The sequence below is a fragment of the Uloborus diversus genome, unplaced genomic scaffold (assembly GCF_026930045.1).
Source record: "Uloborus diversus isolate 005 unplaced genomic scaffold, Udiv.v.3.1 scaffold_14, whole genome shotgun sequence".
Taxonomy (NCBI): Eukaryota; Metazoa; Arthropoda; class Arachnida; order Araneae; family Uloboridae; genus Uloborus; species Uloborus diversus.
The window spans coordinates 8,887,842-8,911,235 of NW_026558098.1; the positions used below are offsets into that span (position 1 = coordinate 8,887,842).

At 33.5% G+C, this 23,394-nt stretch overlaps 1 protein-coding gene across 1 annotated transcript; it reads left to right on the plus strand.

The window, feature by feature from the left end:
• Positions 1 to 12,639: 12,639 nt before the first annotated feature.
• LOC129232922 (uncharacterized) lies at positions 12,640 to 13,278 on the plus strand. Its single transcript, XM_054867025.1, has one exon. The coding sequence runs from the start codon at positions 12,640 to 12,642 to the stop codon at positions 13,276 to 13,278; it is 639 nt and encodes a 212-aa protein (XP_054723000.1).
• Positions 13,279 to 23,394: the final 10,116 nt, after the last annotated feature.

A 23,394-nucleotide genomic window follows, 5' to 3' on the forward strand; every position in this document is an offset into this window, starting at 1 on the left:
GCTTTTTTTTGGGAGTGGGGATCTTTTTACGATATTGAGGGAGTGCACCATTGCCGTTTGGGGGGAGGGGGGCACCCCTGAGGAGCCGAATGGTTGCTTCTTCTTTCCTCATTGACCAATATTGGAAATATACCTGCGCATCTTCGTCATTCGCAATGAAAACGATTTTTTACTTTGTTAGGCGACATTTTGTGAGGTGTAATGCTTTGTTGAGATTAAATTTGCAGCGACGTCTCAAAAATATCTCCCCCCCCCCCCTTTTCACACCTAGCAGCATGTCCCGCATTTACTGTTCTTAAATCTGGCAACCCTGGAGATAACTGTATTAAGTTTTCAGAATGAATAGAAAATTATGGTTTAGTGAAAACTTGATTTTACGCTTTCTGTAGAACTAGTGATGAAAAATGTTCCAAGCAGGAAAACTTAAAATCAGGGCCTTGTTCAAAATCTGAGCACATTGTTTAAAAATCGACTCTTATCCAATGAAGTAGGGGGAAATGCTTAACCTTTTTACTTGTTTTTTGATACAATTTCATTTATAGCACGATTCGTTAACATTTTTTTACAAATTCACTTCTTGGTTGGCATTTACAAATGTAAATAGCTTTAGAGTTTTTGTTCTTAAAATTGCTTAATCATCTGTGGGGACATTCTCGATTATATCTTCTTTGTTTTCGTTATTATCATCAAAAGCGTTCAGTTAATCTGATCTTGAAGGAATTCGTTATTTAATGAGACGACACGTGTCACCAACGGCTGGAAAAATTTCAAGAAGGGTACCAGCAGCTCGAGTCCTCAACTGCCCTGAAGGAATATTGGACGGTCAGAGGAAATCCTTCTCACAGACAAAGAAAAATTAGACAGTGCAAAAAGGATGCCAGAGCGGCTTCAAACAGCTATAAAACATTTATCTTTAAAAAAAATTCTGTGAGTCTTGTAGCTGAAAAATTATTTTGATCTGTTTGTAGAAAAACAATCATGTGGACTTTCTGAAAAAGGGTAAAGTAAATCCGGAATATTTTAACGTATTAGTACAGTCTTTTTCAGAGACCAGCAGAATGGAGTTCCACTGTATCTGCAATTATCTGCTCATTGTGGGAGAAAAACTTTTTGATGCTTTATCATTCAAAAAAAAAAAAAAAAAAAAAAAAAAAAAAAATCGAAATCAATTTAATAATTTTGAATGGAAGGCACAAAAATAACACATTCAAATAAAAACTTTTATTTCCAATAAAATTTCTATTGCTCCTTTTTACATACATACATATGTATACTTACACACAATGCTGTAGTTGTAGTATAATTGTTTTTTTTTACTGTAATAAATGCAAATGTGATGTCAATTGGTTTGAAACCACCTTTTCTTTTAATGAGTCCCCTCAAACATTTTTTCTTAATTGCGGCATTACTGACTTGTATGTGTTATTAGTGAAAATCACCCCTCATATGAAAAATTTATGATTATGTCGAATTTTATGGGTTGTAAGCCCATAGCTATGATAACCTAAAAATTATGTTTGGGTAGGTAAAAAAGAATGAGTTGGCACAGAAACCACCTCTTCTCCTTAGAACAGAGTACCTTCCTTTATAACTCTAACGGGTTTGATGACAGTCCGGCAATTGAGAGAGAGGACTTAACAGAATAAATTAACATCTGCTACCGGGCCTCTGCCCTTTGCATTTTTATCTATAAACTTTCTTCGTTATACCCCCCCCCCCCCGAAATAAAATCCTGGCTACGGTCTTGCAATAATCTACTCCACCTTTATGTGTCCGGCCTAGGCCCGGATCTATAATTCCTTCCCTCCCATAATCGCTATCGAATAATTGTCTTTAGTCCTAACATCATTGTTTTGTGAAATCCTTAGGTTTTTTTTTTAATGAAAAAAGGAGGAAAAAGTTTGTTTTTAAATTCGATCAATCCTTGCATTACATAAGTGAAAGAAATGCAGTGAAATCCCATTACAAACAAACTCCAAGGGACTGATAAAATATTTCATTGTAACGGAATCGTCTAAAAACTTACTTTTATTTTTATAAAAGTGTCAATTTTACAAACCTACACACCCTAATATACGTAAATATGCAACTTTTACAGTTACAAAAAAATCTAAAATATAATTAACACATTAATTATTCTGAAAAAAAATTAAAATATTGAACACTGAACTTTTATTCACTGGTCGTCATCACAAAAAGGGTTGCTATTTTCTTTTATGCGAGACATTTGGTCCCAGTAGACATTATAAAGGATTCTAATTGATAATCGTTATTATACTGACCACAAGAACCCTTTCCGAATTCGCAAGGTGCGTTTGGTGTGCAGAAATCGACAGCGCTTGGATAGACACTAGCTTTTGTTGTCACACATAAACCCATGTTCCAGTATGAGTGCATTTCCACCTTGAATGGCTCTGTTTTGAAAGTACAAATGGAGTTTTCACATAGCGACTTGTGAAAGTTGTTTTTTAGTTTCTGAAAACAGCATTAAGTACAAAATATTTGAACTGACGTTGAAAAAAATATTTTGTGGAACAAATTTTAAAAAAAAATGTCTTGGTTAAAATGAGATGTTTTATACATCATCTTAATAAGTTTTAAAATGGGACCACACATTTTGTTCGTTGTAACGAAAATTTCGTTGTAATGGGATTCCACTGTATATGGAGTTCTACGCACTCCAATTAGTTTTTTTTTTTTTTTTTGCTATGTAAGAAAACTACGTGTAACAAATGGACATTTTCCATTTTTGAAGTTTCTTTCTCATTTCGGAGAGGGTTCTAACTCCCTGGATCTACCTTTGGCTGTGCCATTGCTTGTGGTGAATATGTTGTATTATAATCTGTGCAATACGTATTTTTCAGATTTTTAGCTATTATTTGTGGTAAGTTCGCTGCTTCATGTTATCATACATAAAAATATGGTAAGCACATTACATATTATTTACTTGTGTGTAATATTTATATATTGTAATACTGTAGACAATAATTTGGTTAACCTTTTAGTTCCATAAAGTGACCACTTGACCAAAAATTTAAAACCTCGATTCTCCCTCTCCCCCACCATTTTCTTCAACTATTTGGATATCGCATTAAAAAAAATAGAGCTTTGCACAATGCATTTGTTTTAGATATTAAATTCAACGCCTTTTTAACGATTCCGTCCCTAAGAATTATTTTGCAGGAAAAAAATTAAATTTCAGTTTTTGAGGTGAAATATCCTCTATATTATTATGCTTCAATTTTGAAATATAGTCAGTACCCTGTTATGTTTTGATATTCATAAAAATTTGATTAATTATTCATCAGTTAAAAGATTAGAGAGAAATTTAGAGTGGTGTTAACTTCAGTATTAGAATACAGTAAAGCATGGTTTATACGCTTTTGAAGGGACTGTATGAAAAAAGCAAACAAATGAAAAAAATGTATTATAAGTATAGGTTAATGTGTATTAGACTCTGCAGGGACCAATTTAAAAAACGTATAATTGATAAGAACATATAAAAAAAAGTAAGTATAAATGGTGCACTGTATTTTATTTTCCGGAAACGCATTAGCATTTCAGGTGAGCTACTGAACTCGAGCTATGAACCAAAACATACACCTAAATTTAACCGTATTTTTTCCTCGCTATATTTGTCGACAAAACCTCACTACAGGTGTTAACTAGATTTTCCTGAACGTCATAGCATAAAGGTGCCTAAAAGACACTTGCACAAGGGCACCGATCAGGCTTGGCACGAACCTACCCGCCTTGTTAAAACCAAGTATTTAAGAGATCAAAAACGAATTTTCTACAATAACTACAAAAAAGAATCCCGCTCAAAATGGAATCACATATTGCTTTACGAATTGGAATTAATTTACCACAATAAATAACAGTTTATTTAGGACTGTTGTAAAGATTCAAAAAACAAGCCTGTCGCTTTGAATTTTTCGGGGAGGGGGCAAAGGGCTATATTTAATGCAAGTTTTTATTGAAAAACAACAAAACCTGCACTCTTTTATGAAAAAAACATTAATTTTTCAAAGCTGGCCATTGAAAAATTAATGTTTTTACATGCAAATGGTTTTGCATTGCTTGCTCCTCCCTGGAAAACTCAAAATGACAAGCCTGAGGAGGGGGGGGGGGGAGCAGTTGACCCTTAAATGACAGGTCTGTCTAAAAACTTCCATGACTGAAAAATTACTATGCAAATTAGCAGATATACTCCACAATTCATGTTATAAATCTGAGTTGTACGAGAAGGATAACTTTTATCAATATTCAGAGGATTGAAAAGTTGGCAAAGGAAGTTTTTCTCAATATTTCAAAATCAGAATAATCATTTATCTTTGCAAATAATATACATACTCAATATCCAGCATGTATTTTAAACAGTAAAAACACTAATTATTTTATTATTTATGCTTTGTACTACTTTTATGTCAAGGCATGTTTAGTTTTTGAGAGCCAAAAATTTCTTCTATTCTTCCATTTATTTAAAATGTTCACCAATAATTCAGTTTTATTAGCAAGTGTGAAAACTGAATCTGTCTCTGGTGTGTTGTCTTTTTTTGCTCATGAAGTTCTAACAATTCAACAATTAATCTGCTCTTGAAAAAACTGCACTAAATATTTTGTATTTCTTAGGAGACCAAGTTTAGCATAAATTCTGGGATCAATTTCATAGAAAATATGATATTCGAAACAAAAATCAATCCTTTAGAAAATGAATCGAATTTTATATTTATGTAATTAAAAGTGCACAAAACAAGGTCATTGCAAAAATATTTGGACAGACGCCGGTATGCTAAACATGATTTTTACTTTTCGTTTCAGTCACCGCACATATATCGCCGAAATTTTACACATTAAAAAATCCGAAATACATCCACAAGAGAAAAGGTAATAAGCTTTTAAACTTCAGTACGCTTTAAATTCTTCTAATGCATTGGCACTGAAGCCATAAATCGAATAATTCAGGATTCAAGTATGTCAAGTCAGATGGCTTTGTTGAAAGCTCATTTTTACTCAATAAATATTGGTCCTTATTGCTGATTATCTTGATTTTTTCAGTTTTTCATCGTTTTTCTTCGTTATTATGGCTTTGACAATATTCAGAATGCTTTTTATACAAAGAAAAAGCATAAAAGAATAACATTGCACTCCCAATAACATGCAGCTAATACGGCGAACTCAGGGAGATTAAAGGGCGAACTGGAGGTTGCTTGTCCACCAGGAACGGTTGCCAGGTTCCGTTGCTATGCAAAAAGCAGCTGACTGCTACTGCCCTATATTAGAGTCCCTATATGAAAACGTAGTTTTCAGAGTTGCGACAACGCGGCATCATTTTCCTATTGGTCGAAGACCGCCTGAGGCAGTGTTTCTTCTTCTCCCGTAGGATTAACATGGAGCGTATGACAGTGCTGTGGAAAAACCCAAAATATGGAAAATTAAAGGTGAGTCCAAGATTTTAATGCTCATATTACTGTTCTACAATGTTCAAATTATACGTGTGTAGCTTTACTTGAGTGAGTCCATTCCTATTTCTTTAACTATCGCGTAATTATATCAAGAACATGTGTTCCAGTGTGCTAAAACTCCCTTCTGACACTTTATTTGGGTCTTTTATAGTTAGTTTTCCTGTTAAATCGATGATTCCAATCACAACGTTATTGAAAAACAACACTTTAAGACAAGGCAAAAGTTTAAATTGTGTAAATTAAATTGTTTTAACGATAGATCTCTGTATTCGGTTTGGCGCGATCAATTTCGTGCTTGGCGACGAGTGGAAGTAAACAAAACATACACTTGTGATGTACGTGATGATGTCTTAACTTGTGATTTGTATTATAAATGCTGTATGTTGCAGAAATTTTTTTTAAAAATAAATGTGACTTGATATTAAAACCCATTTTAACTTATGTTTTAATGTTAGGGTTTTTATTTTTTCCTGATCATTGACAAAAATTGACTTATGTATCGTTTTAAATATTCCTTCAAGCTATAAAACTCCAAGTTAAATCTTCTCTTTATGCAACGTAAGTATTTAAAGTGTCAATTTTTTTCTTTTTTGAGGGGAGATGCAAAGGAAATAAAATGCTTATAAATTATAGAACTTTCAATGCTTGCTGGCAGTATCTTTTAATAACATTTAGATTGAAGGAAAAACGATTTGTTATGATTTTCTGCCAAATATTTATTAGTTAAAAATTGTAAAAAAAAAATGTCAATTCGATTATGAAATTAATGTTACCACATGAATTTGCCAAAGCGTTTGAGGTGGATATGAAGTAGAACACTTGCTTGATACACGGCAGATTTTATCGATTTTTTAGGTTGAGCGAGCCAATTTAAAACGTATTATTTTATTAAAAATTTAACGAATTGTATTCAGTTTTGGTTATTTTGGTAATTTACTCTTTTTTATTCAACAAGCACGTCACTCACTCTGTGTTCCATCATAAAAAGAAAACTGAGATGTTCTGAGTTCGTTTCAAGTAGTGTGTTGGTGCTTTTTATTATACTCTAATTAGGGTTTACTAATTTTTTAGGTTGCCTAGTTATTTCCTTTACATGCTACTCCTTCTTTATCACCTGAAGAATAAAGTGCATGCTATCACCCCGCTTCAGGTTAGTAAAAATTTCTATTTTTATTGAGAAAATGATTTTTAAATAATTATGGCCATGATTGATACATAATTAAGTTTTAACAAATGTTGAATAACCTATGAGATCAGGACCATTATCATGGGTTTTTGAGATTGTAAAAGTCCTCCCAGCCACAGCTCTTGTTTGTCACAAATTAGGTACATTTAAAGTTTTGCGGGTTGAAATATCAATACTTTCATGATAAAATGCTGAATCAAAGATTTTTTAAGTGAAACTTTTTATGCGAGGGCCTTGAAGTTATGATCCAACCTTTTTGTGTGACGAAAAGTGGTGGGGATAAGCAATGTCGGTTAGAAGGAAAGCAGTGGCTTGCTTGCCTTCAGGTATTGGAGAAAAGTGAGACATTATACTCTTCTCGCTTCCTTTCTCATTTTGTATGGTTGCATGTACTGCATTCAGGCAGCGCAGAGATCAGTATGTACATTTGTAATTACTTACTTTAATTATCGTAAACAGATCATTTCTCTTCTTAAGAAGGAAGAAGATGATCATTATCAGTAGACACATGTATATAATTTTATGTAAAAATATGAATAAGAAACACAATCTGAGTTCAAAAGTGTTTGATGAATAGTTAAAATATTTCACGTCTATCGTGTGTCATTATGACACAACCTGTTTCTTGGAATCAAACTTTAGAAGAATTCTACTCTTCTAGATCAGCAGAAAAATAAGGTACATGAAGTTCTTACCCCACATCAAGTTCGTAAAAATTTCAATATTTGGTGGGAAAATGATTTTTAAATAATCCTATCTCGATTAATGTGAATTTAAATTTTAACTAGTGTGGAATTGCATTTTAAAATTGTGGAAAACGCCCAAGAACTGAACTGAACTGAGTTAAGTTTAAATAAATTAGCCGGACTCGCGCACCTCGTAGCAGTTCTTATAGCAGTATGTAATATTCAAAATTCTTGAGATTTTATTTTCGAGAGAGTTCGTTGCCGATATCTTCATTATGTTGTGTTTATTAATTAACAAGCTTTTATTTGCAACTAACATTGTAGTTTATTGTGCTGTAATTAAATTTTTCTAAGTTAAAAAGTTCAAGTGTTTGTGTCACAATTTCTACACGAAGGAATATCTGAAGACTTCAGTACAAATGATTTCATTGCCCCGCGACTTTTGGAAGCGTTGAAGAAGTTAAATAGATGGTAAGAGTTTTTAAATTTAGAAACTTACTTTGGCGCGCAACATGGCATCCCTGCCGGGACTGCAGTGAAGTTATTTGATTTGTATTTAAAAGTTAAGAACTTTGTTGAAATGTCTAAAACAAATGAAGATATTCAATCTAAAATGTCAAAAAGTGTAGAAAATTTATGTAAAAAGCGAGCTGTAATGCGAGCTGCTGTAACAAAAGCAGTAAATAAGCTAGAAACAGAATTGGCAAAGAGTGAGGTGGATGCAAACATCGTGGAAGAACTTGTAGAAATATTAACTTTAAAATTTGAAATGCTAAGCGCTGTAGATAGCGAACTAGAAGCTAATTTTGAACCGAACGAACTCGAAAAAGAAATTGAAACTTCGGAAGAATATCGCGAGAAAGTGACTGTTTGGAAGTTTCGAGCTACTAAACGAATTAATGAAATGCGTCAGAATTCGTTGGAAATCAGTCGCATCAGCGAAAATCAAAATAGAAGCTTTGAAACAAGCAGCAACAGTACTATACGAGTTAAACTTCCGAAATTGACTATCGCGAAGTTTTACGGAGATGTGAGCCAATGGTTAACATTCTGGAACAGTTTTGAATCTGCGATACATAAAAATGAACTTTTGAATAACGTTGACAAATTCAACTACCTAAAGGCATATTTAGGTGGAACTGCCATGAACACAGTTGAAGGATTTCCAATTACAGCTGAAAATTATGATAACGCGATAAGAGCATTGAAGGACCGATATGCTGAAACTGACTTATTAATTAGTGCTCATATGAATAATATCATCAATATGCAACCTCTTAGAGACTCTAATGATGTTCGTGCATTTCGAAGATTTTATGACAACTGTACAACGCAAATACGGTGTTTAGAAGCATTAGGTTTGTCATCGGAAAATTACACTAGTGTATTATGCCCCCTGCTATTAAAAATCCTTCCTGCGGATTTAGTTTTAGAATATAGCAAATTAGAAAGTAATACCCATTCAAATCTGACAAACTTACTTGATTTTCTGTCAAAATCTTTGATGTCGCGAGAAAGAGCAATGCACATTATGTCAGTTAACATAAATCAAATTTCCGCCAACGAGACTTTCGCGCCACATAGGCAAAATACTGTCGAAAACCGTGTTAGAAATGATTCAAGGAAGAATAGGAAACAAATCGCTACCGCGTCTGAACTGATTTCTACAGATGAGATAGAAAATCCCAGAAAAATTAAATGTGTATTTTGCGATTCATTTACCCATTTCAGTTCTGAATGTGAATCTGCCAGTAATTTATCGCTAGAAGAACGGAAAAATATCCTGATGAAAAAGGGAGCGTGTTTCAAGTGTTTAGAAATTAGGAAGCATATTTCTCGGTTTTGTAAAGCAAACGTAAATTGTAAGCATTGTAAGGGAAAACATTCTTCTTTAATGTGTTTTACTAAATATAAGCAGAAACTTAACGTAGATAAGAATGTCCCTCCTGAAAATTCCGTCCTCTCAAACCAATCTTCGTCGAATGAAGTTTATTTGCAAACTTTAATTGTGCGTATTCGAAATCAAGGTTTAGAACATTTACTGCGTGTAATTGTCGATTCAGGGTCACAAAAAAGTTACATTTCGGAATTTGCTGCAAATAAAATGGGGTTAAAGAGTTCGGGAACTGAAATTGTTAAGCATGGGCTTTTTGGAGGGATAGAAACTACAGAACAGCATAATCGTTATTCTGTGCTCTTGAGTAGTCTTGATCGGAAGCATAGTTTTCAAATTGAAGTAATGGATCAGAAGAAAATTTGCGCTTTTATTCCGAAGGCTAAGACAGGTCAGTGTATTAAAATTTTGAAGCGGGCTGGTATATTTTTGAGTGATATATCGTCAATGAGTAAAACATGTTTGTATGAAGAAAATAATAATGAAATACACATGTTGTTAGGAGCAGATATAGCGGATAAATTATACACGAATGGAATCAGACATTTTTCGAACGGTTTAGTTGCTGTTAAAACTAAGTTGGGATGGACACTCATGGGAAAAGACTCAAATAAAGCTAACGTAGATAATTCACTGTTACTGTTATCTCTTCATGTTAATGACGCTAAAATAAATGATTTGTGGAATTTAGATTCTTTGGGAATTCTTGATCCAAGTGAGAAAATAAATAAAAAAGAAGCCCAAGAATTGGCGTTAAAGCATTTTAGAGATACAATAGGAAGGCAAGAGGATGGGAGATATATTGTTTCTTTACCGTGGGTAAAAGATCCTCATTTGCTAAATGATCATAAAAATTTGGCAGAAAAACGTTTGAAAAATACGGTAAAAAATCTTAAATATACAAGAAACTTAGGGGACTACGAAAATGTCTTTTGTGAATGGGAAACAGAGGGAATAATAGAAAAAATTCCAATTTCAGAAAATAGAACTGAAACTGCTTCTCATTATCTCCCACACAGAGCAGTAGTTAAGGAAAGTTCGACTACTAGAATTCGTCCAGTTTTTGACGGATCCGCTCATTTACCAGGAGGTTTATCTCTTAATGATTGCATCGAGAAAGGGCCTAATTTGATAGAATTGATCCCTACCATCTTGAACCGTTTCAGGATTGGAAAGTTTGGGGTGGTTGCTGATATTCGTCGAGCTTTTTTACAGATAGCTTTGCAATCAGCCGATAGGGATTTTTTGCGTTTTTTGTGGTGGGCAGAGGGCAATCCAGAAAAGACACTAATTTATCGCCACGCTCGTGTCGTTTTTGGCGTAAGTTGCAGCCCTTTTCTTCTGGCCGGTACACTTGCTTACCATCTCGATCAAGCCCCAGATGAACTTAAAGAAACTGCGCAAAAACTTAGAGATTCTCTTTATGTGGATAATTGTGTGGCTAGCGTAGACAGCGTAGCAGAATTAGAAAATTTCCGTGAACATTCTTGTAGGCTTTTATCATCCGCAAAATTTGATCTTAGAGGTTGGCAGAGTAATGCATTAATTCCTGAAATCGCTAACTTGGAAAAAAGTGAACCGGTGTCGGTTTTAGGACTTTTGTGGAACACCGCTGAAGACACGCTGTCGTGCGATGTCAGAAAAATAACAATAGATGGACCAATCACAAAAAGAACTATTTTGTCCGTTACACATCAAATTTTCGATCCGATTGGTTTTACTTGCCCAATAACTTTGATACCCAAAATAATTTTACAAGAATGTTGGAAAATCAAAGCTTCGTGGGATTCTCGGCTTCCCGATGAATTAGTGAAGCGTTTCGAAAAGTGGAAAAATGAGATTGCAAAATTGTACAGTCTAAAAATATCCCGACGTTTATCCAAATTGCCATTTACTCTTAAAGACATAACTTTACATATTTTTTGTGATGCTTGCAAGACATCTTATGCTACGTGCATATATTTTAGAGTGGAACAGGTTGGATCCCCAGTAACTTGTCATTTGATTGCCGCTAGAGCTAGAGTTGCTCCTTTAAAAAAGATTACGATTCCTCGTCTTGAACTTTTAGCTTGTTCGATTGGAGCTAGATTAGCAAACACCATCATATGCGACCTACGTCTCGAAGCCGTAAAAACTGTCTTTTGGTCAGATTCTATGGATGTGCTATTTTGGATAAAAAAGGAAGGCCCGTGGGCAACATTCGTAGAAAATCGTGTTCAAGAAATCAGAAGACTGACAAAAATTGAACAGTGGAGATTCGTACCAGGAGTAATGAACGTAGCTGACATTCCGTCCCGAGGATGTACCTTAGGAAAGCTATTGCGTACGGAATGGTTGTGCGGACCGGACTGGTTGAAGAGATCTGCCGAATATTGGCCGAAAGACGAATTTCTGCCTGACATGGAAGTAGTGAACGCAGAAAAGAAGAAAGTTATAATCACAGCTACTAACTCCGAAGATAAGGGAAAATACTACTACAGATATTCTTCTTACGTTAAACTACTACGAATCACCGCGTGGATTTACAGATTTGTAGAAAATTGTAAAAAATCCAAAAAAGATAGACGATTTGGTGTTCTTGACAGTAAAGAGCTTCAAAAGGCTGAACAAGTAATTTTAAAGCAAATTCAATCAGAAGCTTTTGGAAGAAATCCTGACGCAAGATTAAGATCGATCAATACAATCGTAGGCGACGATGCCTTGATTCGAGTGAAAAGGAAGATATTTTTTAGAGATGATGACATGCATTTTCGGCTTCCAGTTGTACTTCCCTCCGAACACCCGGTTGTCCTTAGTCTCATTCGGTGGAAACATAAAGAGTTAGGACATTGTGGCGTACAACTGCTTATGTCAGCGCTTCGAGAAAAGTACTGGATTTTGAAGAGCCGGAAAACCATTAAGAAGGCAATCAAGTCCTGTATTGTGTGTCGAAGATTCAACTCTAAACCGCCCGAAGTTCAGGAAAGTGTTTTACCGGAAAATCGTGTAAAAGATGCATCAGTTTTCGAAATTCTAGGAATAGATCTAGCAGGACCCTTGATCCTCAAAGATAACTCAAAAGTTTGGATTTTGATTTTCACCTGTGCTGTTTTTAGAACTGTTCATGTTGAGATGTTGACTTCAGTGTCTACAGATAACTTTCTTTTGGGGTTGAGGAGATTCATCGCGAGAAGAGGCAGACCGTCAATTATCTATTCCGATAACGGAAAGAACTTCGTTGGCGCAAAAAACCAATTAAGCAAGATTGATTGGAAAAAGATTCAAGATGAAACTACTGCTTCTTCTATTGCTTGGATTTTTATCCCCCCTTCTGCTCCCTGGTGGGGAGGATTTTGGGAAAGGTTAGTAGGAGTTTTGAAGAGAATTTTAAGAAAAGTTTTGGGTCAAACATCGTTGGATTATGAAGAGATGTTAACAGTCCTCTGCGACTGTGAGAGTATCATAAATTCGCGACCGTTGACTTACGTTAGTGATGACGTTCAAGATCTTACCCCGATTACACCTTCTATGTTTTTGCAAGAGATTAGAGAAATCGGTGTTCCAGACTTAGATGTGCTGGATCATCAGAAATTAAATAAACGTCACGCGTATACACAGAAAATACGAAAAGATCTCCGTTCGAGATTTCGAGTGGAATATCTCGGACAGTTGCGACAACCTGTGACTAATAGAAATAATTCTCCAGTTCTAAAAGTTGGTGACTTAGTTATCGTGTGGACAGATAACTGTAAAAGAATTGACTGGCCACTCGGAAGAGTTCTAGAAGTGTTCACAAGTAAGGATGGATGTGTGCGAGTTGCTAAAGTCAAGACAAAAACGGGTGTGTTCATTCGTCCTGTTAAAAAGTTGTGTTCTCTGGAGTTGGGAGCGGTGTCATCTTGTGAGCTTCAAAAGTTAAAACCCCCTCCTGTGACTGTTCTTGAGGATTTGTGTTGCACCACCACCACCAGTTCATCACCTAGCCTGACAGCATTGAAGTTGAGTTCCGGAATCCCGAGCCCTGAACTCAAGGTGGGGAGTGTGGAAAACGCCCAAGAACTGAACTGAACTGAGTTAAGTTTAAATAAATTAGCCGGACTCGCGCACCTCGTAGCAGTTCTTATAGCAGTATGTAATATTCAAAATTCTTGAGATTTTATTTTCGAGAGAGTTCGTTGCCGATATCTTCATTATGTTGTGTTTATTAATTAACAAGCTTTTATTTGCAACTAACATTGTAGTTTATTGTGCTGTAATTAAATTTTTCTAAGTTAAAAAGTTCAAGTGTTTGTGTCACAATTTCTACACGAAGGAATATCTGAAGACTTCAGTACAAATGATTTCATTGCCCCGCGACTTTTGGAAGCGTTGAAGAAGTTAAATAGATGGTAAGAGTTTTTAAATTTAGAAACTTACTTTGGCGCGCAACAAAAATAAAGGCTGTCATCGTGGGGTTTTGCGATTATCTGTTAAGATCAGGGTTCGAAAATATCCGATATTTTGATATACAGTCGAGTCCCGAATTACGCGAGGGATGCGTTCCAAGACATTTCGCGTTGTCGAAAAAGGTATGTAAAAACTTTTATAAACATAATCAATCATTTTAGACATGTGTAAACACAACCTTAAACAGTTAAAAACCTTTTCTTAACCATACCTTACTGTTTCTTACATAAAGAACTGAATTTTTATTTGTATTTTAAAAAAATGCCGTTTTATTCAACATAAAATTCTGCTATGATGCACAAAAACAATGATCAATGGGAAAGAAAGAAATAAAATAAACCAGTACTGTACGTACGGCATGTAGTAAGGACAACAAATGCCCTATAGTTGTACTGTACAGTTGATTCAGTAATGATATTTGTAACTTAAAAAAAGTGAAAATGATGATTTATGCTGCAGTTATTCTAATATATTTTTAAATACAGTTGCTTCATTGGTTCTTTTATAAAGTTTCCATCTATGGCATTACCCCTCTTCCTGGTTTCTTTAATTTACAATAAAAAATAGCTTCCATTTTCATAATTTTTGCATTTTGCTTGGATAATATTACTCGGTGAACTTTTATGGATTTCCTTTTCTTGACTTTTAATTGTACGTGTGGAAGATTCACTCATACCGTCATACCTAATTATTGTGCGACACTTCGAAGCATTTTTTGGTTCAGCTTCAGCTTTTCAAGAAGCTTTACCTTTTCTTTAATTGTCAGAAACTTTCTCTTTTTCTTTCTATCTTTACCAACTTTAGATAAAGCAGCGCTCCTAGGTGTCGTTATATTTTGTTAACTTTCGCATTTAGAATGAAAAAAATATAATGGAAAATGAGAAGTAGTTATTTATATAAGCGATAAAAGACTAGTACAGTGTGGGTACTTCTGTTCTCAGTGATTCTAAAGGGATGAAGGTCCGTTCACGAAAAACAACTTACTCACCGCGGTTCCTTTCCGAAAATTTTCATGTTGCAGGCGAGGAATTCGCGCTAGCTCAAAAATTCTTTACTGTTGAAAAAATCGCGTTATAGCCATTTCGCGTAAGTCGGATCACTTTGTAGCGGGAGTCGACTGTATATTGGATATTTTGATATTTATCCGATGTTTTCAACCAATGCAAAATAAAGTGTTTAGTAACTGCTTCCTTAAATCAGAGTTATTTATTTTCTTATATTATTATTATAATGCATCAACTTTAAAAGTAATTTTTCTTTCATTATTTATATTCATTTATTACATGTTTATGATTTTGCCTCATCCACTCAAAAAGTAATTCAATTGCATCCGAGTTCATTTCAACCACTCATAAAAATAAATATATAAATAAATAAATATTCAAATTAACAGAGCTTATCTTAATTTGTTGAAGTCTTTAGAAAATCAATACTTTTGTCAGGAAATAGAACATTGAAATAAAGGGGAATTCAAATGCTCTAAAACAGTGGTGCCCAACATACGGCTTTCAAAACTGATTCATGTGGCCAGCTGAAATATCAGGTATAGATAAATGAATTTACTAAAAAAAGTGGCTTTATTTTAAAGAATTTAAATTCAAGCATCAGTATATTTTGCATTCTCTATATTTTTACTTCACTTAGATTTATATATTAAAAACAAACAAAAACAGTTTATAATTAATTTCTTTAGTAGGATGCACTCACATTTTTTCAATCACAATCACAAGTAAGCACTTTGATTAAGTCTTGGCATTCATGTAAAAGTTTAAGACAGGAGTTCATTTTTTTTTTCCGCAATCTTGACTAAAACCATTAAAAAAATTAATTCATAGTTTTCTGAAAAGTACTCAGGACTACTGAAATAACACTTTCTGGAATAAAATTTGTTCAATATAACTGTACCATGTGATTTCCTTATAGGGTTTGTAGGACCATAGGAGCTATTTGTTGGTCAAAAAATAAAAAATATTAATATTATGCAAATAATTGGAACCCGTACAACATGCCCCACTGTCCAACGTGCCCCACCTCCCGCTACAATTTTGTTGTGGATATTCCTGAGTGAGGTGCAGAAAAAACAAGCAAGTTTTCTCACGGTTCCTAAAAAATTTAGAATCACGAACGTTCATTACTTATTTTAGTCATCAGAAACTGATGATTTCTCTTCTTAAGAGCAAAGATGATGCACAGTAACAAATATGTACATAATTTTGTGTGCATAATTAAATGAAAAGCAATCTATGCTAGTCAAAAGAGACTGATGAATTAGGTAAAATATTCCCCTGTAATATGTGTTTTACATTTTCAAGTGTTTTTAAAATACACCCTGTTATTTGAACTTAAATTTTACAACACACTTAATGCAAAGTAGTTGAAATACAGCTCTATTTCAATTAAAGTGTGTTTATTTATTTTCCATTTATAATTTTATGAGCTAGTTTAAAAAAACATTCCTGCCAATTGTGTTCAGCCGTATTGATGATTTAGCACATTTGAAGAATTTTACTTCTGCTTTTAAATTTGTTTGCCCTTAATGTTTTTTAAGTTTCTTCCAGATATTCTGCAACTTGAAGAAAGCTCGACTACTAACTGAATTATAGCCCTGATGCAGATGTTCTAGAAAACTCATGATAGTATTTTACAGTTCGCTTAAAGAATTGTATAATAGAATGATCTCCAATATTTAGTTTACAAGGATGTCCAGAAATCATCTTCCAAGTTTTTAGCTTGACAGCTTTATCAAAACTAATGAAGTTGTTTAAAAAAATAATAAACTTCCATACATAATATGCCATTCATGTTTGTTATGCTTCTTATTATGCTGATGACTTCAGGAAATTTGTTGCCGAAATGGTCTTTGGACTTTCAACAATGACATACAAACCAACAAAAATTCTGTGTTTAACTGCTAAATAGTGTAATTAAATGAAATTTTGTTCTTCTTCATACAAACAGTGCTGTATTTCTGATTTGTCACGCTTATTATCATATTTATTATCATTCATTTGTATAATAATATTGAAATGTAAAGAGGTAAAACAAACAATAATTTTGCAACCGAAATTGAGAAATAGCTGGAATTCTGTTTTAATTCTCTAAATTTAGAGTTTTGAATTTGTTTTGTAAAACAAATGCTTTAAGGTTTATGCTTGTTTGTCATGTAAAAATATTGTTTTCAATTTAGATTTTTAATAAATTTTTCGGTATTCAATGCAAGGCTAAAAAATTTAGGTATACATAAAATTATGAAAGATATATTTAGGTTTGTTTATTTCAGCATTAAGTGAACAGTTCATTGATGCTTATTCTCTTTGTGTAGTTATCCAGAAATCCCCCCCCCCCTTTAAAAAACAGTTTTTTCTCCCCACTTAAACTACAGGACAGGATTTGAATAACTGCAAATAACTCCAATTTTGGAAGGGATAGGTAGCAACTGTTATCTTAGTCCATTTCCGACTGTCAATGCACCTTCTCTGTTTCTGGCTAAATTCTGGAAGCATTTTTCAGGATGTTGGAATATAGGTCATGTTCATCCATCCATGATACAAGATAATGAATGGAATTGCAATCTATATGAAAAAATCTGAACAAAAATTCAATTTATTTCAGTCAAGGGTTTTTTCACAAACATTCACTTCACAAATAGTATAAAAGAAAATAAATTTCAAGCATCAGTACATTTTGCCCTGTCTAATCGAAACTCCCTAATTGAGTAGATGGGAGTAAAGTCTATAACAAAATTAATTTTCTTTATGCTTGTAAGTGACTGAAATTTTTGATTAAGCTTGTGTTTTGTCCATAGTTATTAGTTTTAAGAAATGATACTTTGGAGTAAAGAATTTTTAAAAATTTGATAATAATAACCACATTTTGAACATGTGAATATTTTAAAGTTACGTTGCATTTCAGAAAGCACAAAGATTAATCTTTGCTTATTTTGTTACTTAAGCAGTTATTGACAATAATAGTTTGCCCCAAAATCTATAAAAGTTACAAATTCTGTTTTGGTACCCTGAATTTGATTTTAATTGCCTCATTGAGAAAAATGTCTTTGTTTTCTCTTTTTTTTTGAGTGTAAAAATGTTAGAAATTCTATGTTTGAAATAAAGTTTACAGATGTAACAACAATAAAAAAATAAATTGAACATTAGAGACTTGTTGTAATCTTTATGTGGTAATGACCTGAACTGTTAGTATGGAATGAATGAGTTTTCTTCATGCTAAGTTGTATTTCAAATCTCTGTCAAAATTAAATGTAAACATTGCTTCTCCACGAACATTAAAAATAAGTACAAGTCCTCTACTGGTGCTGGGAATGATTTTTTTCTTTGTTTCATTAAGAAAGTGTCTACTTTCTTTTCTTTATAATATTGTTTTGATTTGAAAATATTGTTCAAAATGTAAGTAATAGATGCATGATGTGATACAGAAAAAAAATAATAACAATAGATACATTTGTTTCTTATTCATATGAGTTGAAAATAAGTAATGTTTCAAATTACACCCCCTCAACTCCTCAATTTATTTCTGAATATTTCTATCTACATCAAATTAAAGTAATATTTTTCAACTTTATTCAAATTAATATTTTAACCAAGAGTGCCTACTGAACCCCTAAAATATTTAGAGGTTCTTGGTATTCCTTCTTTCTTTTTTTGGGGGGGAGGGGGTTTACCTCGTTTTGACCATCTACCTATTTCTAGTATTGAACTTTCAAATTTTCCTTTGCATATTTATCTTTCAAATTTTTAATTTAATGTTTAACTTAATCACATTTAAATCAGAAAATTGTACAGGGTAAACGTAAACATGCAATTTTTTTAATAGCAAACCATTTTTATTAGTAATATTGCTTTTTAGATGGTTACAGGAAATATTTTTAGATTTAAAACTCTTTATAACGCTTGCCTTTCCAAAAAAAAAAAAAACAAGCAATTTCTAATGTGCATTATCTGTCGTTCATTTTTTTATCTCTTCATTTATTTTATTTATTTTGAATCAATTAAATTCTAATACATGGAGGTGAGAATTCACATGCTGTGAACCCCCCCCCCCCCAAAAAAATAACAAAAATTATTACAAAAAAAAAGACAGATTTGAATATATATATTTTTGCTGAAATTAAAAAATAATAAATTATTCCTTAGTTTTAACTGTAAAAGGCATGTGACAGCCAAGTTGCACTTTTTGAGGATTAGCCCATTAGTGACTGAAGTTTTTAATTAAACTAATGTTTTGTTAAGGGAAACAACACTTTGAAGTAAGAATTTTTAATTATTTTGTAATAATAAACATATTTTGTACATCAACTATTTTGAAGTTACGTTTTATTTCAGAAAACACTAAGACTGTTTTGCCACATAAATATAATAGTCACGAACATTTAATTTTGAATCCTGTCTTGGTACTCTGGTTTTGATTGCTTCATTAAAAAAAATGATTTTTTTCCGGATGAAAATGCTGGAAATCATGTGTTTTAAATAAAGTTTATAGATACAATAACACCAAAAAATAATTTGAACAACAGAGATCTGTGTTTACAACAACAACAAGATTACAACAATAAGATCATGCTATTGATCTGAAGACTTAGCATGAAATAAATGAGTTTTCCTTTTGCTAAATTGTTTTTAATTTTTAGTTTTTGCTTTCTCATAAAAATTCAAAATAAGTACAAGTCCTTTTTTGGTGCTCTGAATTGTTTTAATTTTGTTTCATTAAAAAAAAATGTCTACTACCTAACTACCTTTCATTCTAGTATTGTTTTGGTATAGAAATGTTTTTGAAACTTTTAAGTAATAGATAGTGTACTTTCGAGAAATAAATATAAAACAATGGAGACATCTGTTTCTTATGCATATACGAATGTTGAAAAATATAATGTATTAAAATACATGTCCCCCCCCCCTTTAGCTTCCCAATTTCTTTCTGAATATTTCGATCTGCATCTAGTTAATTAATATAATTTCATTATTCAACTTTATACAAATTAATCTTTTAACTAGGTGTGCCCACTAAACCATTGAAATATTCAGAGGTTCTTAATCTCTTTTTTGGAGTGTGGGGGAGAGGGGGAACAAGATAGGATCTCCGCAGTGTGGGGTGGCCCACGTCTTGGGGCCCAACAGCCTATGAAATTGAAGAAAAAAAATTGTGAAAAACCTAGCACTAAGACTTATTTAACGTTACAAACATACACTGATCACCTCTGGGGAGGGGCCATACAGATTTTGTTGCAGGGAGGCCCAAAATGTATAGATCCAGGCCTGGATAGGGTACCTTGTTTTAAGCTTTCTACATATGTCTAGTATTACTCTTTCAAACTTTCCTTTGCATATACATGGGTGCCATACCCCTACCCCCCCCCCCCCCGCAGGTGGCCATCCCAGGCATATATTTCCCTTCGGAATTTTTAAGTTAATGCTAAACTTTGTTCCATTTAAATCAGAAAATTGTATTTTTTCCCCTTTATAGAAATAAAATAAATAAGTAATGCTTTTGATATCAATATAAGAAATATTTCTAAGTTCAAAAATCTTTATAAAGCTTAATTTAAGGTAGCAAAAACAAGCAATTTTTTAAGTTCGTTATTTGTTACCAATTTATTTATTTTCATTTTCTTAATCAGTTTTTATTCCTTCATTCATTTTGAATCAATTAAAACTAATATAATTTTCGTTGTCTTGGAATCTTTTGATTAAATTAAAATTAATAGTATTAAGGAGAATAAGGTTTAAGAAAAAATCTGCTTTTAATTCTGCTAACACAGAGCCATTTTGTCTTTTTTTTATGTTTGAATCTAAATCGAGCGTTTCATTTTTTGACAGCATGCATTTTCGAATCAGCGTGCTTACATCCTTCATAACCCGTTTCATCCATTCTTCCCGCTTGTGACTATTTTTTTAAAGGAAACTCGAAAGCGAACAAGGAGCCAATCTTGCAGCTCGGCGGCAAACCTATCTTCCCCTGGAAACCGGTTGCGCTCTCCGAGCGTAGCTGTTGTCGCAACTCTGAAAACTACGTTTTCATATAGAGAAAACGTTGTTGACACTCTTCTAACAATGCTTTCAATTTTTAGAAATAAAAAAAAATTGCAAATTCAATATTTAATTTAATGTTAACGTCATGAATTTGCTCATGGAAATTTCCTGTCTTACTTCTGGTCATCTGGAACGAAATATTTTGCGATTCAGCCAAGTGAAAATACTTTTTGTATTTGTTTAAGGAACCGAAGTGCTTTTTCAGCTTGTTTCAACACTTACCGCCTAATTCACCGTTAACCTAACCATACGCCTTTAACCACGAGGTTCGTTAACTCGGGGTTGAGATTTTAACCACGAGGTGAAATATTCGGTATTCACCGGTCACGCACCGGCCAAAAAGGCCCCGGAGTTTTCCAACTTCGTGGTTTCTCAACTTTGCCAGCACACTACGCATCCTATTGGTCAATAATGATCACATGATTTTCTACGTTTTTTGTTTACATTTTGAACGACCTTTCGCTGTTGCTGTTTCATTCCGTGCTGCGTTGCAAAGCAAAGCGAGACGAAGATAGCATTTGCTCTCTTTGATTTGAAAAAAATAATTGAACACAGTTCATTACCAAACAAAACAAATAATATAATTTAAAGTTTTTCTAAAAAGTCAGAGGCGTAAGTACAAACACGGAGTTAAATTTGAGTAGCAATTGTGTAAATTCAAGTGTAAACAAATGTATTACTTTAGCTATTATTTCTTCGAATCTACGCATACACAATTACGGATGCAATTTAAACTTATTATAAAGCTTCGGAGATAGATAATTTTAATCTGCTTATCTCTTTTCTTAAAGAAACTAAATTTTTAGTGACAAACCATTTTATTCCAATAAAAGAACTGTTATATCTGATTAAAAATATTATTTTAAACCTCTTTCATACCAGGATATCTCTAGCAATAATAATTTCAGATAAAACAAGTTCAATATAGATACATTATTATTATTTTTTTTTATTAATCAATTTAATAAGAAACAATAAAGGACATTTTCAATGGTTTTCTTTTTATGGCTTATAAATGTGCAACAAAAGACTTTTTTACTGCCTCATCAACATGAAGAAATGCATTTTTTTCCATAAAATTCAGTTTTACTTACATTTTCTATGAATATTCTAAACTAATAATTGAAGTGTGCCCCGCTAGACATAATATCACACGCTAGACACGTTTCGGCATGGTATGTACTAGACTAGTCCGTATAGTTTAGTCAATATATCTTAACCATAAGCCAATAGTGGCGGAAATCAGCTTCTCCATCCGTGCCGTCTCACTTGGCTGTTTTTTGATACAGCCCATAAATTTCCTCTCTTATTCAAGTTCTGTGAATTCCCGAAACAGTCCAATACAGTAAGTTTGTTTTTTGAGCACAAATTGTTAATATGCTTCAAAATGGCACTGTGCGCTGCCTTTTGGAAAAAGCAACTTCCTTTACACCATAGTTTAGACGATTGAAAGCATTTTTCAGGGCAGTATAACTTTGTAGCTGGTATTGTTCGTTATTCCTTCTGCGAGAAGAGGAGATGTAATCTCTTAAACCCAGAAACATCTTTTTAGGAGAGGTGCCCACTTAGGAGGGGTTATGACGCAGACTGCGCCATTGAAATTTTTAGGGGCATTTCTCTTTTTAGTGGGGGGGCTATTGTTTTTGGGAGGGGGGATCTTTGTGATTTTTACGCGGGGTGAGCACCCTGATTTTGGGCGGATACTTGGGCGCTTATTTGGTATAGTGCTGAAGAGATTTTCCTTTGCTCCTTCTCACGTACTTGGATTTAAATCCCTGAATCACAAAATCTGTTTTGTCAGAAAAAAAAACTTCTTAGTCTATGTTTTGTATTTCAATACTCATTTTAACCTTTTTTTCTTTATAAGAGACGTGAGAAGCTGTTTCTTGTACGGTGCAATATTGACACCAGCTCCCACCGTGGCCCTGGAAAGTTGTTCAAGGATTTATAACACTCATTCAATATAAAATTTTGTCTTCACGAGTCGAAGTTTATCCCTTTTGGTTGCATTTTCTAGTGCAATCGACTCGAGCATTTCCTGTTGTCTGAAACTACTTTCATATCCTCTCGACACTTTTTGTACTCACTCCACAGATTTTACCTATTTCTTCTAACGTCATTTCAGTGTTTTCTAAGCGCAATCTATTTGTCACTAACTTTCTCAGCTGATATCCATGAGGTTAAAAATTACCCCCACAACAAGCGAGATACCAACATCGCGGAATACCTACCTCTCGGGCGGAAGAATTTCAAGATCTGCCACTTACCAGGTGAATAGGAACACCTACTACTTTGATAATAACTGCAATTTGCACTCGGCTGATTTGGAGTACTTCTTCAAATAAACTTACACATGATAAAAAGAAAAAAATGATGTTTCTCAATTTAATGCCACAATACTGTAATTGCGTGTCTCACAATTTTTACAATGACTTTACTTTCAAACATAATCAAAATAAAATAGAAAATAATAAGATTTTTTAAGTTTTGGACAGGGCTGTGGAGTTGGAGGTTAAAAATTCCAAGAGTTGAAGTTGCGTTCTCCCTCAAAAGCCTGCAACTCTGGCAGTGCTAGTGGAGTCGAATTGATTTCGGAGAAAAGAAGTCAGAGTCTAATGCTCTTCTGTCATTTTCCCTCCAATTCCACAGCTGTGGTTTTTGTCGCACTTGAATTAAGTTTTATACTAATTCACTA